At 38.2% G+C, this 26,254-nt stretch overlaps 1 protein-coding gene across 1 annotated transcript in view; it reads left to right on the forward strand.

Annotated features, from left to right (window-relative positions):
- Positions 1-26,254, forward strand: part of dnah14.L (dynein axonemal heavy chain 14 L homeolog) — a 157,065-nt gene that overhangs the window by 57,926 nt on the left and 72,885 nt on the right. The window contains exons 28-42 of the mRNA XM_018262651.2: positions 1,731-1,981; positions 4,176-4,407; positions 5,774-5,827; positions 5,964-6,109; positions 8,064-8,132; positions 10,760-10,946; positions 14,679-14,758; positions 17,153-17,324; positions 19,748-19,837; positions 20,457-20,576; positions 22,214-22,432; positions 23,720-23,828; positions 24,435-24,652; positions 25,134-25,386; positions 25,849-25,966. Of these exons, the coding sequence (XP_018118140.1) occupies positions 1,731-1,981; positions 4,176-4,407; positions 5,774-5,827; positions 5,964-6,109; positions 8,064-8,132; positions 10,760-10,946; positions 14,679-14,758; positions 17,153-17,324; positions 19,748-19,837; positions 20,457-20,576; positions 22,214-22,432; positions 23,720-23,828; positions 24,435-24,652; positions 25,134-25,386; positions 25,849-25,966 (2,318 nt within the window). The remainder of the gene's footprint in view (positions 1-1,730; positions 1,982-4,175; positions 4,408-5,773; positions 5,828-5,963; positions 6,110-8,063; positions 8,133-10,759; positions 10,947-14,678; positions 14,759-17,152; positions 17,325-19,747; positions 19,838-20,456; positions 20,577-22,213; positions 22,433-23,719; positions 23,829-24,434; positions 24,653-25,133; positions 25,387-25,848; positions 25,967-26,254) is intronic.

Consider the following 26,254-nt stretch of genomic DNA (forward strand, 5'->3'; position numbering starts at 1 on the left):
CACCATCTGGTTTCTTTTAAATGCTTTTAATATATATTGTGGTTTATTGGCACGGTTGTTAATAAACATTGCCTTTTTACTGCATGTTGATGGTAATAATTGAGCAGTATTCAGCCGGTACAGAGTATAAATCCCACTTTGTAAATCATTTTTGAGTTTAATAGTGTGCCAAAATTAACAATAAACAGGGGCGTGCAACGCAGGATACTGGCTTACGCATAGAGGCCCGTTAATCAAAGGTAGAATTTAGAATTCATGTGATTTTTTATTCGAATAATAGGTTATTTAAGAAAAAATTAGAATGTCTAATATTCGATCGAATGGTTCCGACCCAAAAATTTAAATCATATTCGATTCGTATTCGATTCATACGAATCAAGTTTTTCTCCGAAAAGAAAAACTTGAATGTCAGGAAGGCTATTAACAGACCTCTGTTATTGACTTGTACATGAACTCGGCAGGTTTTAGGTGACAAATATTCGAATTAGGACTGTTTCCATTGTCGAGGTGTGATAGATCTCACATATGATTTTACATTCGAATAGGAGGATTAAAATTCGAATGTGTGAATTTTGACACTCCAGAATTCGAATTTACTATTCAACCCTTGATAAATGTGCCCCATAAAGTCAGTACCACATACAGTACAATATAACATGAGAAGAACTTGATTCACATTAATGATGCGACATTCCTTCAATAATCTCCAGTATATGAAATCCCTTATCACTGTTATAAAATGCATGTAAATATCTGACATTATAGTAACATTTAAATATCCCACCTAAAACCATCTCCAGTTTGTTTCAGGGGAAAAGATGCATTTTTGACTCCAGAGGAGTCACTGGATCAGTTTTGTATTAAGAGTTCATTTTAATAGCCATGTGTTTTCTTCCTTGCTAAAAGACATCAAATCCGTACTTAAAGGTGAAGGAAAGTCATATTTCCTTGGGGGTGTCCAGGGTCGGACTGGGCTGGTGAGACACCTGTGGTGGGCCCCGCAGGCCCAGACATGATCCTCGCCAGCTCTCCCCAGGTCGTATATTTCTCTCCCCAGATCCGCTAAATTTACTTAAAATTACGATGGGGTATGGTGGATGGCTGCGGCCACCCATCACTTATCAGGTAAGTAAATACAATCAGTTGGAGGTGCCTGACTTTTGGAACCCCCAAGCACAAAAAGACTTTCCTTCTCCATTAAAGCTATCAAATGTATTTGACAGTACAACTAGTTCAAGGAGAGAATCCCTGTAACATACCCTTTTTTGAGCCTCCCAAAAATTGTTTTAGAATATTGTTCTCCACATCATCCGTGGCATAACTATAAGGTGCCAGGTCACCCTGCAAAAAAAACCTGATAAACCTTGATGTATAGCACCAGCCTGCTGTAGCTCCTTTTCACTAACGGAGGAGAACTGGAAGCAATACAATGCTTGGCAGTACAGCCAATCTCTTTGACTTTCTCCTGCCTGCCTCCATCGGAAGGAATAGTTAGCTATCACTTGTCGCTAGCTATATCAGATAGGGCCACACTATGAAACCTAGTTGCTGGTGTGGCTCATTTAATCAAGAAGAACTTTAAGTAAATGCACTAGAAACTGGCTTTTAGCTTCAAGACTACATTTTTAAAACAGTTTCTAATCATTAGAAAATAATCCCATTTTATTATAACTGTCAATTCTCTCTTTCATTATCAATAACAACAAGGTGTTTTGCCTTCTTCTCTGTAGAGCCAAATCATGTTTAACAAGGAATGTGTGAGAAGCTTTCATTCTGAAGATCCAGAGAAAGAGCTGAGACTTGTCCATGAAAATTTGATACAGCATTTGGGGCAGCTAGCAGATATGGCTTTTGATATCCCTCTTCTTCATCAGAAGACCACTCTGGAAGCCTTACTCACGCTTTATGTGCACTGCAGAGATGTATTGACCGAATTAATAAAGAAGAAAGTGTTTAAGTCGGATGACTTTGAATGGACAAGGTGTGTGTTGGATGTGGCAGTTATTGTTATAAGGGATTGTATGAGCAGTGTCATAGCAACATACATCCTAAAATGGCAGTGGTCCCTTTAAAAAATCAGTATATAAAATAAGTAGAAGAATTCAATACACTAACGATTTAGATGAAATACTTTCTGGAATTCCTGGTCATTGCAAACTTATTGTAGTCAGCATGAGTATTATCCTGAAAGGAATAAGATGCACACTTACAACTTGATGCGGTGTACAAAAAGTAGCTCCAAATATGTATTGTGCTGAGAACAAAATCAAACGTTTCAGGGGCCTACCGTGCCCTTCGTCAGTGATGGGCGGGAGGCCCTTGAAATGTTTGCATTAAGTTGTAAGTGTGCATCTTTTTTCTTACTTTTTTCGTAATAAAATCAAAAAGGAAAAAGTCAGACTACTATTGAATTCTTGTTTGCCCTAGGGCCACCACCAGAACACCCAGACTCTAGTGATCAGATGTTGCCCATTTAGAAATAGTGTCACAATGTGGTGAATATGACAACCAAACCTTACAGGTCAGAAACGTTTTGGACACATCAACCTCTATACAGACTTGCTAAAAATCCAGGTGTTTTATATCATTAGCCTGAAATATATTCGCTGTGGCCTGGTTAGCTCTCAGCAGTTCTAAATAGTATTACCTAGGCACACTGACTTTAAGAAACCCTCTTAATTGCTCCTTGTTGTCACTCCTCTAACAGGTTGTTTTTTGTACATTCCTATCCAATTTGCACATACCCCAGCCAACTTTTATAAAGATCCCCACAGCACTCTCATTGTTTTCAAATGCAGGTATTTTTTTTTTGTTATGACAATTGTGAAAAAGTAATGGTGCTATCCTAAGCATGTCAGTCATTATCAACTAGAGTTAAAAAATGTGACTGTCAAGGAGAAGGGGCTGCCAAAAGTACTGTATTTATAGAGTCTGTGAGAGGAAGGAGTATATATCAGATATAGTGGGTAAATAAATATGTATATGTGTTGAATTGAAGGAAAGTGTTGTACATGCAAGTTTGCCTAATATCCACACAGTATTTCTGATATAGTTCAAATGCATATGCAGCCTTTAAAGGAGAACTAAAGCTTAACTAAAGAAGTAGGCTAGAAATGTCGTACATTATGTTTTGGGCTTCTGTACCAGCCCAAGGCAACCACAGCCCTTTAGCAGTAAAGATCAGTGTCTCCAAAGATGCCCCAGTAGCTCCCCATCTTCTTTTCTGCTGATTCACTGCGCATGCTCTGTGCTGCTGTCAATTACTGAGCTTAGGGACCCACTCACAATATACAGTACACATAGAATAGAAATGACACAATATATGGCTGATTAGTAATTAATACAGATAATTACTACATGGCAGCACAGAAACCAGTGCAATTAGCATCAGAATTTAATAATCAGCCCTTTAGTATAAGCTTATATTACAGACAAACCTCATTTTCTGCTGGATAATTAGTGACGACCCCTAAGCTTAGCTTCTCAACAGCTGCTCAGAGCCCACTGAGCATGTGAGTGTCACAGACACTTTCCAAGATGGTGACCCCCTGTGACAAGTTTGAAGTGCTGGATCATTGCTGCTATTGACAAGCTGAAACTTTAGGCTGGTGCAATAAGTTCATTATATAAATTATGGCATTTTTAGCCATATTCATTTTTAGGGTTTAGTTCTCCTTTAACCCTTGTTCCCCAAATATAGTACTACAGTATGTAGCCAGTGTCCACAACAATTAGATGGCCAATTTTCTTAGAGATTATACTAAGGACTAATGAGAATTTTCCTAGACTAGGGCCTAGGCTACCACTAAATCCTCTGATACTATAGCAGGCCACACCAACTCAGTTGGCAATTTTCCAGCAACGTTTAGACAGTTGGGCATCTAATAAAGAGACATTCTTTTGTCATTTTGCCCTACTGTTGTGCCATCTTTTCCTACTGTCTTGGCCTACTATACCAGGCCCCTACTATGTGCAGGTCTCAGGGCATTCTCTCCTATTTGGACCTCACATAAAGATATCTTATCAAACCCTTTAAACCTTTCCTCTATACTTTCTTGGATTAAAGAAGGCATTTAAGGACCTGCCTCCTTTAATCCAGGACAGCACAGAGGCAAGTTAGTAATGTCAAGAAAAATGCCTAGATACCCAGAGTATCAATCAATTCTTTATTTCAGACAGCTACGATACCAGTGGAATGAAAACAATAACACTTGTTATGCGGTGCAAGGGAACGCCACATTCCATTATGGCTACGAGTACTTGGGGTGCTCTTCCCGCCTGGTTATTACACCCCTTACTGATCGCTGCTGGCTGACGCTGACAGGTGCTTTACATTTACATCTCGGAGGGTCACCGGCTGGACCAGCTGGTACTGGGAAAACTGAAACAGTCAAAGATCTTGCTAAAGTAAGCATGTGACTTAACCCCTTCATAGAAATTCATTAATCTTCATGTAAATGGATTTCATTGCTTACTATGGAAAGCAGTATATATATATATATATATTTGGTAGTGATTTGTACAATGGTTATTGCAGCTTAAATATATGGGTTCATGTAATAAAAAGGTGCAACATTTGCACCAGGTCTAGTAGCCTATAGCAATCAATCAGATGTTTGCTTTTAAATGACTAAATGCTACCTGCTGATTGATTGTATAGGTTGTTAAACCTGGTGCAGATAATAATTTATTGCATACCGATATATGCACTTTAAGGGGCCGATTCACTAACTTCGAGTGAAGGATTCGAAGTAAAAAAACTTCGAATTTCGAAGTGTTTTTTGGGCTACTTCGACCATCGACTACGACTTTGAATCAACTATTCGAACTAAACATCGTTCGACCATTCGATAGTCGAAGTACTGTCTCTTTAAGAAAAAACTTCGACCCCCTAGTTTGCCATCTAAATGCTACCGAACTCAATGTTAGCCTATGGGGAAGGTCCCCCATAGGCTTTCCTAAGTTTTTTTGATCGAAGGATATTCCTTCGATCGTTGGATTAAAATCGTTCGATCGAAGGAATAATCCTTAGATCGTTCGATCGCACTATTTGCGCTAAAATCCTTCGACTTCGATATTCGAAGTCGAAGGATTTTAATTCCCAGTCGAATATCGAGGGTTAATTAACCCTCGATATTCGACCCTTTGTGAATCGGCCCCTAAATGTTAGTTATCACTGGTGTATGGGAATATTCTGCTTAGTCTACAATATACAGGTATGGGACCTGTTATGCTTCGATCTCCATACTTAGGGGTTATTTCTCAAAGATCAAGTTTGTGAGGTTTGTGACTTGACTGTTTGCTTATTTATGTAAAAACTTGAATGTAAAAAATACCTTTGAATACCTTGAATTTATCGAGTTTCTAGGCTAAAAAACCTTGAATACCTGAAATTTATCATGTTTTGGAGCTCAAACCAGCATAAAAAACCCCAAAAATGATGAAGCCAAAAAACATCTTTAAATGGTCAAAGGGACCTCTGCAATTGACTTCTTCATGACCTCAACAGATTTTAGCTGGAGTATTTTTGGATTCAGGCATAATAAATATCGAAATATTCAAGTTTTTTTTCTACAACCTACAGTAGACCTCCAACATATCACATTTAATAGAAGAGAGAAGGGATGTTTGATGCACACAGGAAGTCTGTATGTCAACTTATTGTAATATTAGATGGAAACTTTGAGGATTTATCCCAGCTGAAATACTATATATAATACTATAGTTTGTAGAATTTTACAAAAGTCATAACATAATAATACTTTATTTACAGGCTTTGGGAAAGCACTGTGTGGTCTTCAATTGCTCAGAAGGCTTGGATTATAAGGTAAGTTTTTGACATACTTAAGTGATTTCAGTCATCCACAGAAGGAACCAGAATTTGTTACTGCTGTTTTATGGTCTTTATACTCATCTGCCAGTACACAGGGCATGGAAACATTGTTTAACATATTGCTTTTTAGATGATGGGGAAATTCTTCTCTGGAATGGCTCAGTCTGGTGCCTGGTGTTGCTTTGATGAGTTCAACAGGATTGATATTGAAGTCCTTTCTGTAATTGCTTCGCAGATCCATGCAATCAAGACAGCTAAGGATAGCCAAGTCATGAGGTTTGAAATCTATGTTCAATGCATTGCTGGTAAACTTCTTGGGAGGGAACTCACAGGAAAGATTGCAAAGGTTAAAGCAATTAATATGGTTACTTCTGTGCTTTAATAGGCAGTTAAATGTGAAAGGATAGTGTTACAGAGGTCTTACCATAATGTGACAAACACAGGTTACAGACTAAAAATCAGATCAGAGGGCCTTGCTCACAAGAGTTACAGATCCTACCTCCATTTAAGTCCAGGATGGAAAATAGAATATGTGTTAGAGCTCACTCTATTAAAATCACCAGAAATCCTGTCTCTCTACATGCAGAACTTGTGCCAAAGTTAGTTATTTTGTTAGATTTTGATTTTACTGGAATCAGTTTTAAGTGAGCGCTAATACATCTGCTAGGAAAGGAAGTCACCCCTAAACGATGTATTGGATCTAACTGTCTGACACCCAACTGCTGCATGAAGACAGAATGAAGAGAAACAGATGCTGAGAGAGGAATAGTGAAGATAAACTTGCTTATTTCTGAAATGATATATCATTTTTATTTGATTATATGTAGAAAGTTTCTTATTTCACTATGATGAAGCTTATATTAAATTTAAATTTTTGTGATAGTTCCCCTTTAAATGATGCATTGATGGATTGTAAATGTTCATCTGAATTTTCTAAAATCCAATCATTCTACCTATCGAATATCTAATTCCCATTGATTTCAATGGTATCTTGGTAGAGCTGCAGAGATACAACCTCTGATTGATTCAAGATGGATATGTCACTGACCTTCAACACGTGATCCTGGGAAAAAACTTGAACTCGTGGGCAAATTATTTTCTAAAAATTACCCTGACCAAATCCGCATGGTTTAAATACATTTTCCTGAAAATTTTCTGTGCGGGGAAAAAACCTGAAAGAATTGTGAAAAAAGCAAATTGTGCAAATTTTTCGAGTTTTCCACCCAAACACTCAGGGGCTGATTCACTAAGGGTCGAATTAACCCTCGATATTCGACTAGGAACTAAAATCCTTCGACTTCGAATATCGAAGTTGAAGGATTTAGCGCAGATAGTACGATTGAACGATCGAAGGATTATTCCTTCAATCGAACAATTAAATCCTCCGAATCGAACGATTCGAAGGATTTAAATCCAACGATCGAAGGAATATCCTTCGATCAAAAAAAGTTAGCCAAGCCTATGGGGACCTTCCCCATAGGCTAACATTGACTTCGATAGCTTTTAGATGCTGAACTAGGGGGTCAAAGTTTTTTTTAAAGAGACAGTACTTCGACTATCGAATGGTCGAATAGTCGAACGATTTTTACTTCGATTCCTTCGATTCGAAGTCGTAGTCGTAGTCGAAGGTCGAAGTAGCCCATTCGATGGTCGAAGTACCCCAAAAAAAACTTCAAAATTCGAAGTTTTTTTTACTTCAAATCCTTCACTCGAAGTTAGTGATTCGGCCCCTCAGATTTTTCAGATTTTTGCCCAGAAAAACACAGACTCTTCGATTATATCATGAAACCCAGTACAGATCAAGATATCTTCACGTATATCTTCGTATTCTCCCACTGACTTATACTCGGATTCTGACTTTTTCCATCCTTGGGGTATAATAAATCCCAAAAAAAACAGTGCTTTTTTTTTCCACTAAAAATTTGGATTATATAGTAAAAAAACACAAATTTTTCAGGTTTTAGGCATTCAGAGTTTAATAAATAACCCCCTCAGTTAGAGGGGTGTAGAGTTTGGCGTTGTAGATGAAGTAGGTCACTGGTGATCAAACTGTATCCCTAGGTGGATTAAAATAGGGTTAAATGCTTGCTTAAAAAAAAGCAAGTTATGATTTATCTGTCTCCTTAAACAAGACAACTTTTACAATGCTAAAAGAATTCTCATTTGACTAGCTAATAAAATCTGTACTGTTTTCATACTGTTGCCAAGATTCTGACAGTGTTTTCTTTAGGTTTGTATTCGAGGGAAGAGAAATGCGGCTAAATATGTCCTGCGGAGTCTTTATTACCATGAATCCAGGGTGAGCTCTGAATGTCTTTCTCTATAAATTATACATTTGGATTTAAAATTCCGAACTAATGAGTTGTGATACCATTATCCCCGGGGTGAAAAGGAGTATTCTTTTTCTTTTTCCTTCGATAATTATCTTTACCGCTCAGGTCAGATATTTAGATCAAGAGTCCAATTGTGAGTGGCATGAATTTTAAATTAGAACGGGGGGGGGGGGCTAAAAGCTGTAAAGAAAAGCTATGGATTTAAGTGGGGATTGAAGGAGTGTAGCACTATTTTAAGACTCGTTTGCTGCATTTCGTGACTGAGTTACTGTGTCATGGAATGTCATTTACTACCTCCGCTATAGCTGTCAGAGGGCATAAACCATACATTAACCTATTCTGTTATTCATGGGGCAGATGCTCAAGAAAGTTTGTAGACAATCATAAAGTATCTAATAGACTTATGTCCGAATAAATTTAGTACAGGTATGGGACCTATTATCCAGAATGCTCAGGACCTCGGTTTTCCGGATAATCTTCATACCTTCATACCTTAAGTCTACTAGAAAATCATTTAAACATTAAATCAACCCAATATGCTCCAATAAGGATTAATTATATCTTTGTTTGGATCACTTACAAGCTACTGTTGTATTATTACAGAGAAAAAGGAAATCATTATTAAAATTTTGGATTATTTGGATAAACTGGACTCTATGGGAGATGGACTTTCCGTAATTCGGAGCTTTCTGGATAACGCGCTTCCGGATAACTGATCCCATACCTGTACTGGGTTAAAGGGACAGCACGGTCAAGACACAAAAATGCTCCGTGTATATTTCAGTATAAAGTACTTTGTGGGCTCTACTGATCACTGGCCAAAAACAAAAAAACAGGATAATTTTACTTGTTTCAAATTATCAATAAATTGTTTGTTTTCAATTATCCACTTTTCTTCTGATCTATTGTAAAGTTTAATTTAAAACTTAAAATTAATCTTGGAATAGACAATCAATATCAACCTCAGTTTTGCCCTTTCTGCCCATCAGTGGCAACCCACATATAGAGGCAAATTCACTAACCGGCGAAAATTCGCCAGCGCTGGCTTTGCGCATATCGCAACACATCGCCAGGCGTAAATTCGCCTGGACAATGCTAATTCATGAAGATCCGAAGTTGTGCACAGGGTACCGAACGCTGGCAAAATTACGCCAGCGAAATTACGCTCAGCAGTTCGAAGTTACGCTAGCATTGGCTAATTAGCATACGACGTGCAGATAAAGTACAATGGCCATATATACTGCAGCAAATACATTACACTACACATGGCCAGGGAACCTTAATAAAATTATATAAAGTTGTTATAATGCCCTACACATGTGCCCACAGTATAGTTTATATGCCATATGTTAGCAAATGTAGGGGGGAAGGAGGGTACCCCAAAAAAAAATTTACGATCTTTTTCAGTCTATCACCCTTAGCAAAACTCTTTTTGAGGAACTCCTATCTACTCTATTGCACTTTACCTGGTCTGAGGTGGTGAAGGCAAGTCTGGCGATAGAGGTAACGGTCAGTAAAACCAAAAACGTAGTGAATTTGCGTAGTAACGCTCTTTCGCCAGACCGAAAATTCGCCTGCCGTTAGAGTGCAAAGTTGCGCCAAAGTCTATCTCGTTGGTGAAATTACGCCAGCGAATTTACACCAGCTACCGTTAGTAAATCGCCAATGTGCGTAAATTTCCCCCATACATTTAACCGATTCCTTGTCTGGGCAGAAATGGGGTACCCTCAAACACTCTTCAACCACTTTTGACCTTAAAGGAGAACTAACCCCTAAAAATGAATAAGGCTAAAAATGCCATATTTTATAAACTGAACTTATTGCACCAGGATAAAGTTTGAGCTTGTCAATAGCAGCAATGATCCAGGACTTCAAACTTGTCACAGGGGGTCACCATCTTGGAAAGTGTCTGTGACACTCACATGCTCAGTGGGCTCTGAGCAGCTGTTGAGAAGCTAAGCTTAGGGCTCGTCACTAATTATCCAACAGAAAATGAGCTTCCCCTGTAATATAAGCTGATGCTACAGGTTTGCTGATTATTAAATTCTGATGCTAATTGCACTGGTTTCTGTGCTGCCATGTAGTAATTATCTGTATTAATTACTAATCAGCCTTATAGTGTGACATTTCAATTCCATGTGTACTGTATGTATGTGAGTGGGTCCCTAAGCTCAGTAAGTGACAGCAGCACAGAGCATGTGCAGTGAATTAGCAGAAAAGAAGATGGGGAGCTACTGGGGCATCTTTGGAGACACAGATACTGCTAAAGGGCTGTGGTTGTCTTGGGCTGGTACATATATATAATAACTATGTACATGTATATTAACATGTATAGTTTTTTTTTTCAATACCAGATAAGGGCCACTGTTACTGTAATTCAAATGTATCGACATTATAAAATGTCTCTTGACACACACGTATGCTTGTGGTGCAAATTAAAACATTTAAAAATTAAAACTAAATTTAAAACCAAATAAAAATCTCACATAAGATTTTTAAAAAAATATTTTCACCATTTCTGTGTGCGCACCTAATTCGGTGAAAGGTTTCTCCTCTTTCTTTTGTCTCTGATCCTCTACATTGTTCTTTTTAGATATAAAGGTCGGGTGGCGCTCCCAGACAATCTGAAATCCCTTTTTAGGCCAGTGGCCATGATGGTGCCAGACTACCAGCTCATAGCGGAAATAATGCTCTTCTCTGAAGGTTTCAAAGCAGCAAAGTCGCTCTCTGGCAAATTGGTGAACCTGTACCAGCTGGCAAGCAAGCAGCTTTCTCAACAGGTAGCACTGCATAGCTTCATATCATATGCTTATGGATTTTTTGGGTTAAGAACAATGGAGATTCATTTTCTTCCTGCTAGAAATGTCAACCAAATAGAATATACAGAGAGACAAATTTACTTTGCATGTAACTTGTGTACAGCACATGTATCAAAACCCATATAAACCAAATAAGGACTTATATGAGTCAGTGAGTGCTAGGATCTGTAGCTCAACAATGTCTGGAATACATCCCTGTATACTTGTATGTACATTATATTCAGAGAGATATATTACATGCAATTACATGCAAAGTGAAGCCTTCTGAAATCAGAAGGTATTTACTTGTCTCATACCATACACATATCACTGCCTGGGAGTTTTAATTCTCCCATAAGGCATCATGGGCGGAGACATGCAAATCACTCTTTTATATTCCTTTGGCCAACTATGAATCGAGAATTGCTGGTTTTATAGCACAGATACATCCTAATGGTTCAGAGCCATATATCCAAACTTGCAGACAGTCTCTTTCCATCTTGTTTGATCTCATCAGTGCAGGATATTGGAACATGGCTTCTGAGGAGGTAGGAGTTGGAGAGTAGCGAAATAGAAAACTCAAATTTTTGGTATTTCAGCAGTGCTATGTGTATGGCATGAGACAAGTAAATAGCTTCTGTTTTCAGAAGGCTTCACTTTGCATGTAATTGCTTGTGAAGGCTTTTTGGCTCATTTTAGCCCATCTCACCCTAAGCAGGTTCCGTTTTCTATTTTGCTACTCTCCAAGTCCTACCCCCCAAGAAGCCTAGACTAGCAAAAATAAATAAATAAAATAAAACCCTCTCAGCTACTGCACATGGTATTTTTTTAAAACAAAGGAAACGGTAACAAGCAGGAAATCATCTCTTGGTTCTTAGTCTCACTTGTAGGCTAGATGATTTCCCATGAATAAGACAGAATGAAAGTACCTGGGGAGAAATGATTAGAACTAAATAGCAAGGGCTTCACATAAGCGAACAGCAAGTGCAGATGATAAATCCCTCTGCTATGAGCCAATTTTATTGTGGCATGTTTCGCCTCTAGAAATGTTGGAAACTGTAATCATATGGGATTCAATATCTTGATGTTAAAAAATGGCTATATAGTGCTTTACACCTGTAACTTAGAAAACACTGGCCAAGAGGTTTACAGGTGTATACCTTAAAGCAAAATATATATGTATATGTATGGGACCGGTTATCCAGAATGCTTAGGACCTGGAGTTTTCCGAATAAAGAATCTTTCCATAATTTGCATCTTCATGCCTTAAAGTGGATGAAATCCAATTTCTATTTTTTATTAAAGCATTCTTAGCTGTTGTAAGCTCATTTAAAAATCTCAGCTGTGAATCAAATATTGTCTGCCCCTCCTCTATGCCAGTGGCATAGAGGCGAGGCAGACAATTACTTTCACTTTCCATTCAGCACTTCCTACATGTCACTGCTCTCCACGCATTCCCCCGTTCTCTTCACCGTTTAATTGTGTAGCCAGTACATGGGGATGGACATCAGGTCCCCCATTCTGGTGCACAAACAAGATTCTGAGATGATACAAGGCTTGCCTTAAAGGGGAAGGAAACCTCGTCAGCGCTAACCCCCCTCCCCCCTCCCGTGTATTGCCCCCCCTCCCTCCTCCCCACTGGCCTACCCCTCCCGCTGGGCAAATGCCCCTAACTTGTTACTTACCCTTCTGTGCAGGTCCAGTCCAGGGAGTTCACAGGCGACATCTTCTTCCACGCGATCTTCTTCCTGCTTTGACCGGCGCATGCGCAGTAGGATCGTTTCGCCGGTACAATCTACTGCGCGTGACTTTTGGCGCATGCGCAGTAGATCCGTACCGGCGAAATGCTCCTACTGCGCATGCGCCAAAACGCCGGTCAAAGCAGGAAGAAGATCGCATGGAAGAAGATGTCGCCTGTGAACTCCCTGGACTGGACCTGCGCAGAAGGGTAAGTAACAAGTTAGGGGCATTTGCCCAGCGGGAGGGGTAGGCCAGGGGGGAGGAGGGAGGGGGGGCAATACACGGGAGGGGGGAGGGGGGTTAGCGCCGACGAGGTTTCCTTCCCCTTTAAAGGGCACCTATCACAGCCAAAATCAAACACATATTAACAATCTGACCAGTACAAGCTTAACACGTTTAATCAAACTACATATATAGTTTTTTGAAAAAACTGCAGGTTTTAAAAAAATCCCTTACTTTGTCAAATGGGTTCTTTCACTGAGGGAGGCCATACTGTGACTATAACAGAGACTCTAAATATGCAAATTTCAGGAGCATGCTCAGATTGTAACACTGCTTTGAGTATTCTACCCAGAATGCCTTGTTTTAGTAAACTCCTCCACTAGAAGTATGAGGATATTTCCCTATCTTGTCCCCTGCTGGTAAAGTCATTATGCAAATGAAGGGCACACAGTAATTTCCAGCAGGTGGCAGCACTAATGAACAGCAGCTAACACAGAGGTTTGGATGATTTGAAAATAGCTTAGAAGGGTTGATAAGCAACAATGAATTTCAACTGAGCATGTGCAAGATTTCAGAGCTACAGTTGGCTGGGAAGGAGCCAGTGAAATCCAAGATGCCTGCCTCAGCTAGAACTGCAGGGGAGATAGGGGAGATCTTGCAGAAGGTATAGTGAGCTGATCATTTACATTATACAAACAATTCTAACTGTTTTAAAAATTGGATTTCTTGAACTTTCACATAGTGTATTTACTTAGTAAATGATTTTGGTCATGATTGGTGCCCTTTAATAACACTGTCCACAAAATGGCTGCTTCCTGCTTGTTATAATTATGAATCCCCAGACTGAAGGAAACAAGATTCAAATAATTTATATAGTGTAATTTAAGTTCATTTTGCTTGACTAATGTGATAAAATAGGATTTGGAATTTTTTTTTGGTGACGGGTCCCCTTTAAGTCTACTATAAAATGATATAAACATTAAATAAACCCAATAGGCTGGGGTTGCGTCCAATAAGGATTAATTATATTTTAGATTTGATCGAGTACAAGGCACTGTTTTATTATTACAGAGGAACAGGAAATAATTTTTAAAAATTTGAATTATTTGGAGTCTATAGGAGATGGCCTGAAATGTGGAGCATTCTTGATAATGGGCTACTGGATAATGGATCCCATACCTGTGTGTGTGAATATATATATATATATATATATATATATATATATAGTGGCTTAACTGAGCATTATTTAGGGCCTCCTCCTCCCCAGCTAGGGTCCAAAATGCTGTAGTGATCTCCGTTTAGAAAAAGCTGCATAGAATAGTCCATTCTACAACATACTAATAGTTAACTGTAAGGTGAACCAACCCTTTAAGGAAACAGGAAAGGTGCACTCACTGGTTCTGCTAACAACAGCATTGGCTGGGTGCTATTAGGTAAGTGATTACAGTCACTGTGGGGTGCCTACCATTTTGGCTTCTCCCAGGGATTAAATAAGGTAAGTATAATGAGAAAAGGTAGAGGATAAATCAAGTGAAAGGATGGATGATAAATTCACAGTGTAGCAGGCTAATTGTCACTTTCTGGACATATCAGTTTTTGGAGGCCTTATCATTCTGCCCTAGAGATTCATTTTAAGAGGGCAATATTGACCAGATTGGTTGCAGTTTGTTCATATTACCTTCCAGAATTATTTTGCACCTCTTTGCATCAGTTATGTCTCCAGTCACAGTCTCTTTGTTCTCTTACCTGTAGAATCATTATGATTTTGGAATGAGAGCCATCAAGACAGTGCTAGTAATGGCTGGTCAGAAGAAACAAGACTTGGAATTGGGGTAAGTAATGTATCTAAGCAGTGACACAGCACATCTGTTGTTTATTGTCTCACAGCAACCATTTTCCTGTATCCGCTTAATTTACTGACCCCACTTCCTTCCACGTTTTGCCACTGCAAAGGTCAGACTTTTTAATTTCAAGCCTTTGACCTTTGTCAGGGCTCCCCTTAGCTGATAACAAGGATTGATTGGTATATCAGTTACTCATCATGCAGAGTTCCAAGAACATCTAGGTAGGACATTGAATATGTTTTCACCCCAAATCTCACCCTAACTGAACTTTAAAGCTGAGTTTTCAGATGTATTTAAAAGAGCAAATATCTATTCTCCCCAAACCTTGCTCCATAACTCCCCCCCACCACCACCACCACCACCACCCAGATATGCCAGCCCTGCAGCTTGGAACCTCTGTCTTAGGCCAATAGCACATAGGATAATGTCAAACATTTTGCCAACTAAGTATTTTTTAGCTTCCTGGGCAGAGTACAAAATGCTCACAATTGCCCCTTGCCACACAAATTACCTTGTGTGTCATCCCCTTGTGCCCTCTTTATTATATTTTCTAAGGTTTGAAAGTTTAGCTCTACCAACTTTGTCTTCCGTTTAACACCTTTATTGATTCATGCCATCAAGCTTTCCTCTTCACTATTATGTAGATAAATTAAAATGTCACCCCTATATCTAGGTATACACATATTTATCTTGTGTCTGAATAAATATAGGGGTCCTTGCTGTGGATGAAGTTTTAACTGAGGTTTGACCTCATGCCAATCAATTAAAGGAACACCAAAAAAGTATTTCTAAAGCAAACACATAACTTTTACCAATGCAGGGCAACAGTACATTATATTTTATATTTTTAAAATGCTTTAAGTTTTTGGTTTTACTGTCCCTTTAACTTATGAGGTCAAACCACAGTTAAAACTTCATCCACAGCAACGACCCCTTATTCAGACACAAAATAAATATGTACGGTCCATAAGGATCCAAATTGTATACTTGTATAACAACTATTCCTGAGTTAGAAGGACGTTATTTTATCACAAAAATAAATACATTTGCCTGGGCTTAATTTTTCAGCCAAGCAGGCAAAAATCACAACAATTCAGGTTAGGCATTTTCTAAAATATCTTTGTAACTCATAGGTCATACCCTAGTATAAACAGATTATTCACAAGGAGAATGTAGAGAAAAATATCTGTGCTATCTCTTTAGAATTTAAATTCTTTTCTGTGCTATGAGAGAGAGAGAGACATTTTGATTTCTTTATTTCAAAATTTGAACGCAAAAAGAAAGACAGTAATAAAAACCGAGAGTAATTTGAAGAAATAATTAGTCTAAATCCCTATGAATAGTGAATCAGTCCTGTAAATGGGTCTGTGCACCTGCTGCTCTCACCGTCCATAGAAATACCAGGCTGGCAGTTTTCCCTGTTTCCGATGAAACTAATGCTTTGTGATACAGATTTTTTGGATTCCACTGGAAGTATTAGCTGATACTGCACTAAAATTCTAACCTGCTGGGCAAGCAAAATATTAATATGTATGGGAACAAGGAGAACCGGATCACTTCTAAATATCCTTGATATCCAAAAAAAAAAAAAGAACTTTAAGGATTAACTAAAGCCTCTGCTTCAGTTATGCTGGAGATATGTTTATGGCCATGGGGGTTGGGACTTACTTTGTTATAAACCAGCAAAATGGACCCAGATTTATTGGAAGGATTTAAAATGTGGAATAGTCAATGTTACTGCATACATTTTAATGGGGCAGTGGAATTATGCGTTTAAAAAAATAGCACATTTCCTGCTGAGGAAACAAAGCTATTTAAAGAAATTATGGTCTGAAACCATGTAAGCATGGTGCCGTTTTTATGACAACTTGGCCTCCGGAGGTTGCTATTTCAAACAGATTTGCTCTGCTCAGTTATATCACTACTGTCATTGTCACTGAGCAATAGAACTGAGCAGAGAAGCAAAAAGGAGACACTTCCTGCACTTGCAATTTTGCTGTTCTGTAAGACCCTTGTCCAAACAGACCAGCATAGATCCCTTCTGTTACACAAATATGACATCAGGAGGGTTAAACTGCTAATAACATAAAAAGAAAAAGAAGAAAATAAATGTCGACTGGACATTTGTGAATGCAAAGTATTGGCAGCGTGAGCAAAAAATGTCCCATTTAGCTGATAGAAATCACCAATGGCACACAAAACCAAGCAGGCTGCACCAGCCAATAAAGTTATACATACAGTACATAAATACCAGCTGGGTAACCATACAGGGCCTTGATTGGGTTACAGTTGTGTATACATTTATAATTAGGAAGTACTGTTGCTCCTAAATGACAAAATAAAACTCTGCTGCACAATAAAATATGTATTTTCTGGTTTCAGAGGAAAGCACATGAGGCTCTCTCCTGCTGAGGAATCACTGATAGTGATCAGGGCTTTAAAAGAAGCTAATCTGCCCAAGTTTTTAGCTGAAGATGTCCCACTCTTTGAAAACATTATGGCTGATCTGTTCCCAGGAGTAGTCATTGAGAAAGCGGATACCAAGAGACTGGAGGTAATGCCTATGGGGAAGGTTGAGCTGGATAGTTATCCTCATATTTTTGGTTAGTAACTGTACTGAATGTTGTCTAAGAAGTGTAACTAGTCTTATGAATTTTTTTCTTTGTAATCTACCAAATATTCCTTCTTCAGGTCAGATTCAGTCCTCAAGCACTCTATAGCTCCAACGTAGTTTACTTGGAAGGTAGACTTTTCTCTGCTGTTATTTTACTTAGCATACTCAGCCTAGTGGTTCAATACAGAATTTATAAACATTTATACGGGCTGGGTTAAAAACATGTAAATTCATTAAAGTAATGCTAAATAATGTGAAGAAACTGTTGAGGCTGATATACTGTATATGGTAATTTCACCTCGTATGTATAAAACAGAATAAACAAGGTAATTTCAGCACACAAAAAGCTCACTATTTTTTCTAAGGGAAATTTATCTATTTATCATGCTGTCTAAACATTGGAGAAAAGCATAGAAGTGATTCCCAAAGCCCCCCATATGTATAAATACAAATATACAGAAAAGGAATCTTCCTTCCATGTATGTTTTGGGCACACAGTAGGTATATCCTTTTACTGTACTGTCTAAGGGAAACAATATGGCACCACTTACCCATATGTATAAATACAAATAGAGAGGAAATGTTCTGGGCACACACTCGTAGGGGGTTATTTATCAAAGTCCGAATTTATCTCAATATTTTCTGAAATAACTCTGACCAAATCTGCATTGGGTTTATTGGGCTTATTTATTAATACACTTTCTTGAAAATTTTGTTTGTTTGATTTTTTTTGATTTGTCATCCGATTTTCCAGTTTCCTCAGATTTTTCACCCCAAAACTCAGAAATTTGCCAGAAAACTCCGAAAACTTTGGGGGTATTGCCAAAAACCCAGCGCACATCAAAGAATCATTGGGACTTCTCCCATTGACTTATATGCAACCTTGACAGGTCTGAGTTGCCGGATTTTCAGATTCTGACTTTTCCATCCTCTGGGTTTAATAAATTCTGAAAAATTCATGATTTTTCAAAAGTCAGATTTTATAAAAAAAAAAAAAAAAATCACACATTTTTTGTGATTTTTGCATTCGGAGTTTAGTAAATAACCCCCTTTCTGTACTGTCTAAGGGAAACAATATGGCAGCTCCTACACATATGTATACAGAGGAGGAATGTTCTGTTCATACAATAAGCTATATCCTCATATTGTACTGTCTAAAAGAATATATATATATATATATTTAGTCCAAGTGTTCCGACTTCGGGCGACTATGGAAAACAAACCGCCGCGTGTGATTAGCGCGGGTGTTTTTTAATTTTAGCGGCGCAGATTCAGGGAAGTTGAATCGGGAGATTGGTTGCCGCAAAAACGAGGCGATTAGTCACCAGGCGACCAAATCTCCCCAAAAACGCCCTGTGTGGACTAATATCCTCATATGGAACCCAAATATCCTCATATTTTGCAACTGGGGGTACTTTATTTATTATAATACACACGTTTCAGTGAGTCATGTGACAGAAATGACATCAGAACTCACCGTCTATAACTGATGACATCAGAACTCACCGTTTATAACTGATGACATCAGAACTCACTGTTTATAAGGATATAATTTATAAGATATTCAAGACTTATATATATATAGACAGCAGTTGACACCAAGGAAATTTCCAACCAGGTAACTCAATGAAGTGTAAGGTTTATTGTGTCACAATAAACTTTACACTTCATTGACTACCTGGTTGGAAATTTCCTTAGTGTGCTGTCAACTGCTGTCTATGTTTACCATTTTCTTGGACTGGCATCCAGGTTTTATTTTTGGACTTTTGGTGTGAATTCCATTTGTTGTGAATATATATATATATATATATATATATATATATATATATATATATATATATATATATATATATATATATATATATATACATATATATATACTGTATATTTATATATATACTGTATATATATATATATATATACACGTGCCAGTATATAAAGAAAGAATATTCTGTGCTATCAGTAAGTTATGCCTTCACACGTTATCATCTATTTAATAGAAAATAAGGGCATCTTATAAATAGTTTATTTGTTTCATGTTGGTGCCTTTTTCTTGTTTTAGCATATCTTTAAATATACAAAAGGACCATAATGCTCTCATTTATCTTACATGTGCAATTACTGCACTTTTTTATTCTACCTGCGGGGCTCCAAGAGCATTTAAAAAAAAGCAATTTTGCAGCAGTAAGATCCATAACTTTGTCTAAGTAGCTTGCATTTTTTCCCTTCTAATTGGCCTGCCGCCTCATTAACAGGCTCTCACACACAACCGGAGTTACTAGCCTAGGCACTTATGGCAAATCATTTATCTGTCTCAGCCCTAAAGCTTCAAACATGGCGATTTTATTTTTATTTTCTTATAGAAAGCAATATCCATGGCAAGTAATGAATTAGGTTTGCAGCCCTGGGAGACTCAGGTGGAGAAGGTCATACAGTTTCATAATCAGATTGTGGTAAGTGCATAATACCTTCATACAGATGGGACAGATTATCTGATGAGATATGCAGTTCTACTGGAGGTGGGGAATCTGTAAAAATTAAGTGATATAACTTGCATCCAATTGGGATCTCTGATAACTTACATGCAGTAATACTATTACAGGTATGGGATCCATTATCCAGAATCTCGTTATCCAGAAAGCTCTGAATGACGGAAAGGCTGTCTCCCATAGCCTCCATTTTATCCACAAAATGGGAATTTTTAAAAGTAATATCCTTCTTCTCTGGAATAATAAATTGGAAGCAACACAAGCCTGTTGGGTTTATTATAACGCTTGATATGATTTTCTAGTAGACTTAAGGTATGAAAATCCAAATTAGGGAAAGATCCGTTATCCAGAAAACTCCAGGTCCCCAAGCATTCTGGATAACCGGTCCCATACCTGTAAAACAAACTGTTTGATTGCTTGGTACAGCTCTCAGAGAGTTGGGAAGCTGTGAAAGTTGGATAGATAGATAGATTACATTTATAGCAGCCGGTGTTTGAAAGCTTGTTCCTATGAAAAATATTTGTTCTATATGAATGGCAAAGTTAGTTGTTTCCAAATCATTCCCTTTGAAAATTAATTTAAGGCACGTCATGGAGTCATGTTGGTGGGTCCTGCTGGTGGAGGAAAGACCACTGTTAGAAGAATATTGGAAAAGGCCTTAATGTATTTGCCTTCCCTACCTGCTGAAAAAAACTCATCCCAGGTAAATACTCTTCTAGGTTTTTTTTTTGACTGTGTCATGTCAGGCTGTCCAAAACATAAGTGTCACAAAAACAGGACTCTCAACCACACATAACTCTTGGGTTTGGCTATAAGGGGTTACACTCTCTCAATCACCTTACACACAGGTTAGACTAACATCAGACACCCCAAAACACACCAACACCCACAAAATGCTGCCACCATCTATCATTAACTGGTGATAGAAACCTAATGTGACTATTCCCCTGCCCTCTATAACAGGTAATAACTCACACTTCAGAAAAGCATGAAACACTCAGGTAGTCAGGGTAAGATCCTACAGTCCAACAAGCACTCCAGCAGCCAAAGGGTTAATTTACATTCAAACACACTTTCCTGCTAGCTGTACTAGTTATTCAACATATAGATAGGCAACTTTCCCTTTCCACACATACAAAGAGTTAATACACTTAGGCACAAGCATTCATATGGGCTATGAGTTCATTAGAGCCCAAGGACAAAAGTTATTAAAATTATATTTTTAATATTACCGCAGTAACAGTGCATGCGTATGAAAAGTATTACAAGAAGACATACATTAAAAAAGAATTTATAAAAACAGTAAATAAAATAAAAGGGAGTAAAAAAACAAAGAAAACCCAAGGTACTATACCATGTTTAGAATTTCTTGTTGTGTCCCCTGAGGCAAGAATAAGGAAACAATTGGCATACAATCCACGGATATGGAGCCTATTTGCATGACCTTGGGTACTGGGTCTATCACCTTTTTATTGCCTGCTGGGACATTCCCCTCATTACCTTATGCATGAGGTAGGAGTGCCCAGGAACATGTCATTTATGACCCCCTGCAGGGGGTTGTTATTTTCAGGCAAGATTCCCCAATATAATATGGGTATAATATGGGTACTTGCCAGTGCCCAATATTATAATAAAAACATGGGCAGGCTGTGATCCATATGTGGGCGGTCGGAATGGTACCAAACAGGAAGGGTTTTGGCCTTCCAGCATAATGCTCCCATAGTGGGCTGCTTTTAATTTAATAAACATTATTGAATCTGCACTATATTTGTCACGATTTTTTCACATACATACACCTGTGCTTCCACATCACCTTTGCAAGTTATACTACTTTACTATTACTCGTACAGTTCTCATATTTGATCATTGCCTATTTCAATTTAGCTTGGGTACCAATACATTTAGTAATTCAAGATTGCCTAAACAAGTGCCCTCAAGCTTCCGTGAACACCCCAACACGTTCAGACAGCGGCATTGTTGGGTAATGAAACTTTCCAGTAAGAGGCCAATAAAGTCAATGCTACACTAAAGCTTCAGATGCTGAGCATCAGCAATCATTTATATTATCTGCAGTTAACAACTAATGCTACCTATGTTCTTACCTGATAACTGCACTGCCATCTTATTTCCCTCTAGGTTAGATTTTATAATCTAACCTAGTGGGCATTCAAGCTACCAGATGCTGACATCCATCAATATAAACTGGAAAGCAGGAGAAGTATTCCTGAGCTTGGGAATAAGTAAAGAATCTAGCTAAAGTTGTCAAAGCATATAGATATCATTCTATTGCATCCCGGCCAGTAAGATCTTGAACATCTAACATGTTGAATTAATTTCCAGAATATCTTAAAGAAAGGCAAAGTGGAGACCTTTACTATAAATCCAAAGTGTGTGACCCTCGGAGAACTGTATGGGGAAGTCAACCCAAATACCATGGAGTGGACTGATGGACTGTTGGCTTTAGCAGTTCGTACTGTTTCCCAGCAGCGATCTAAAGTGTATGCCAAAGAGAAGCCACAAGAAACCATTAACAGGCCAACATCAGCTTCTTCTGCAAATGTAGGTTTGTTTATGTGCAAGAAATGTAGTGGGGAACAGTTCCACTAACTATTCCTTTGTTACCTTGACTTACTGTACAAAATCATACCTGATTTGGATAAAAAGTTTATATAGGTGTTTCTGATGTGACTAGGCTGGATTTGACGTTCCAAATTATTTTTATGGGATCTATTTTTATGGACTCTGTAGAATTCTTTGTATCAATTTATTGGTGTTAAGATAATTTGGCCCTCAAGTGTGGTATGACAAATAATGCACATGCTACATGTAGAAAGTAAAACATGGTATACATGTATATTTACTGACTGTACATACAGTACAGTCTTCACATGTACTTAGTACTTAGTAAATGAGGCTTACTGATTTTAGTCAGTAAGCCTCATTTACTAAAACTGGACACATTTGTCCCAATGCAGCAACCCATAGCTACCAATAGCTTTGATGTGTCTATTGCAGAAAGAATAATGGAAGCAAGCATTTCTTACTCATTGCTAAAAGTTCCTGCATTGGGACAATGTAGCCTAATGTTAAAAAATGGGCACCAATGTCTCATTGCCAAACTGACAGCACTCACCTCAGTAAATATGTGTGGTAGCCCCAGAGAAAGTGCTTTGAAAGAAAGAAGGAAATCAGATGAAAATCAAATGAAAAAAATAATATCTTTATATCCCTAAAGAGTCTGTAATTTCCAAGTCTTGTCAGCTATCTACATGAGCTAGAGATCATCAGACGACAGGTCTGTGTCAGTGACGAACAAGAGATATTCCAAGGCAGATCTCTTGACAAGCGTTTGATAAATGGTTCAATCAAAAAACAATATTACAAGTGAGAGCACAGTATCAGTCTGTCAAAAAGCAAATCAATATAAAATCTGACAAAGAGAATAAAAGCTAAATGTTATCTGTTCTGATGTGCTGGCAAATGTCACACCAACTGCTTGACTGCTATAGAACATAACTTCTCTGATATTATTTGTTAGGGGGTCTGACTGCCCACACCCTAGAATTTATATTTCTGAGTTACTTATCTGTCTGTGCCATACAGTTGGGCTCATCACTGTCAACATTGGAACACTTTTTATGCTAAAACACTACATTCTTCCTACTTTGTCCAACATCTAAATATTCTTCCATCATTACAGATTATATGCCCCCTACTGACAATGATAAAGGAAATCAGAATGTAATGATGATTTCCGATAGTGGAGATTATATTGTCTGTCATATACTTTACCCTGTAACAACCTCTATTTGTAGCCAAAAATGTGTTCTGTACTGTTTTTTTTAGCAGGCTGATGGGAATAGTTTGGGAAATGATATTACCAAATCCACATACTTGGCTGAAAATGAAGAATATTTAGAAAAACATCAAGATTTAGCTCAACATCACTCCAGAGGTAAATATTACATCCTGGTAACGTTTTACAGGCCATATTGAAGTTTTCCCCCATATCTGTCAGCATAAAAATAGATATTCAGATAACTGAAAGCATTGATCATCATTGAATGGGTCAACCAAGAAATCCTTTACCCGTACCACAAACCTGAACCTATTATTTACCGGTAACAACCATTATGCCTACTTAGTAGAACAAGCATCAGAATCTAACCTGTAGTTGTAGTAGATGCCTCTGGGATCTTTAACCTGCATTGTTATACTTCTTACAATTCTTCAACTCCCAGCAAATCCTGATATCTTGGCAGAGGTAAAGAGAGAATTTGAAAGGGGCAGGTGATAGTTAAGAAGTGAATGGAAGAGGTGGCTTGGTTGTGTATTCAAACAATGGAGGAAGAGAAATACACATAAAAGAAAAAGGGAAACTAGAACTAGTAACTTGAGGACAAGGGAGAGGACTAGGAAAGTGGAGAGTAGAAGGGAAGAACGAAATGATGTAGAAAGGAGGAAGCAAAGGTAAAGCGATGAAAGGGAACAGGAAGCAAGTTTTCCATTTTCCAGGAAGCAAAATTTTCATTTATGAAGCACTAAATACCTTTACTTTTAGCTATCTCGATCCATGACTGGAACTGGATTGTACTGGATGGTCCTGTTGACACTGTTTGGGTGGAAAATCTAAACACTGTGCTAGATGATACAAGGACACTTTGTTTAGCTAACAGCGAACGAATCCAACTCCCACAAGGAATGAGAATTATTTTTGAAGTGGACAGTCTGTCCCAGGCAAGCCCGGCTACTGTCAGCAGATGTGCTATGGTGTATATGGTAAGTACCACACAGAAAGTTCTCTGGTGTCATTCTGACTTGTTGGAGGACTGACAAGGAGACAGCAGACCCCATCTGAAGTAAGGAAGCATGATGGAAGCCCCGTACAATGTGTGCCATGGGGCCCAGTATTTAGTACTTAGTAGTTGTTCATCCCTACTTATGTACAACTATGGGGTACATTTATCAAAGAGTGAAGTTTGAGATCGCTAGAGGAAAATTCCGCCACTCTTCATTCATTTCTATGGAAAGGCGTATTTATTAAAGGATGAACTTTCGCTTTCACCCATTGGTAAATACTCTTTTAAGAATCCCATAGAAATTAATGGAGAGTTGCGGAATTTCAATCTAGCGTACTGTGGCAATTTCTCACTTCACTCTTTGATATATACTGTATACCCCTATGATTTAATACCATATGCATAGACCAGCCATTTCAATTAAATGATGCCATCATATAAATTAATATCTCCCTTTGCAGGATCCTGTGGATTTGGGATGGAAGCCCTTTGTAAAGACTTGGCTAAACCAAATATCTGCTAAAGTTCCCCACTCCGGCGTAAAGTACCTGGAAAATCTCTTCACAATGAGTGTACCAGAGGGACTTAAATTCATACACAAACACCGGAAGATGCAGCCGTTCCCTGTGCAGGAGCTGGGAGTTGTTATGACCCTGTGCAAAATTCTTGAGGCCTTTATAGATTTTATGAGCAGGAATGGAGGCTTTGGCCACAGTAAGTCAAAAATATTTGCATGTGATCTACAAGGTAGACATTGCTTGTCTTTTCTGCCACAAACAAGAACCATTGAAGGTGTAAAGGCAGCACTCTCTAAATTTAAAAACAGAATTATTAGACTGTTACCTTTTAGTGTAATTGCACTCTCTGCAGTTGTAATCCCTTTCCACTGAGGTCCATTAAAGCTCAGGAGAGGTTGGTGAGTGGCATTGAGTTTGAGCCAGAATTTATTTTAAGGGATTTAGAAAAAGATAGCAGTTTGATCTCCAGTTTATAGAACAGAACAACTAGATATCTGCTGATCATTGACTCACCATAGCTTGGATAGGCCATGGCAGAATTTTCAGTCATATGTAAAATCTCAAAAGCAGTTCTTTAGTTGTGTTCAGAGTAACACTCCAGCTGATTTTTAATTTTAAATAAAGCAAGTCCTCGTTAACACCCCTGATTTGCTTGCAGTAAAAGAGGTGATCCCAGAGGAACAGCTCCCTGTATCTCCAAATATGCTTCCTCCCAGAGAAGTGGGGACTCCTGATAGGTCAAACACTGCAAGTTTAAGTGTCAGCTCAATAACAAGGTGAGAAAAAAACTTCCAAAAAATCCACAAACTTCTTTTCTACTTTATCATTACAATAAACACAAGGGGCCACTTTAGAATGATCTGTTTTTTGCTTCAAGGTGATATTTACTGCTCTCTATTTGATACCTGGTCACCCCCAGCTGGGTGAAAGGGGATGGATGTCTGGGCGAAAACATAAAGACAAAAATACAACATAGAAAATAAAAAATCTAGCTTCAAAATCATTCTAAATTCTGATAGAGTCAGTGGTAGTAATTTAAATTCAAAATCAAGTCAGACTAGGAT

The sequence above is a fragment of the Xenopus laevis genome, chromosome 5L (assembly GCF_017654675.1).
Source record: "Xenopus laevis strain J_2021 chromosome 5L, Xenopus_laevis_v10.1, whole genome shotgun sequence".
NCBI classification, from domain to species: domain Eukaryota; kingdom Metazoa; phylum Chordata; class Amphibia; order Anura; family Pipidae; genus Xenopus; species Xenopus laevis.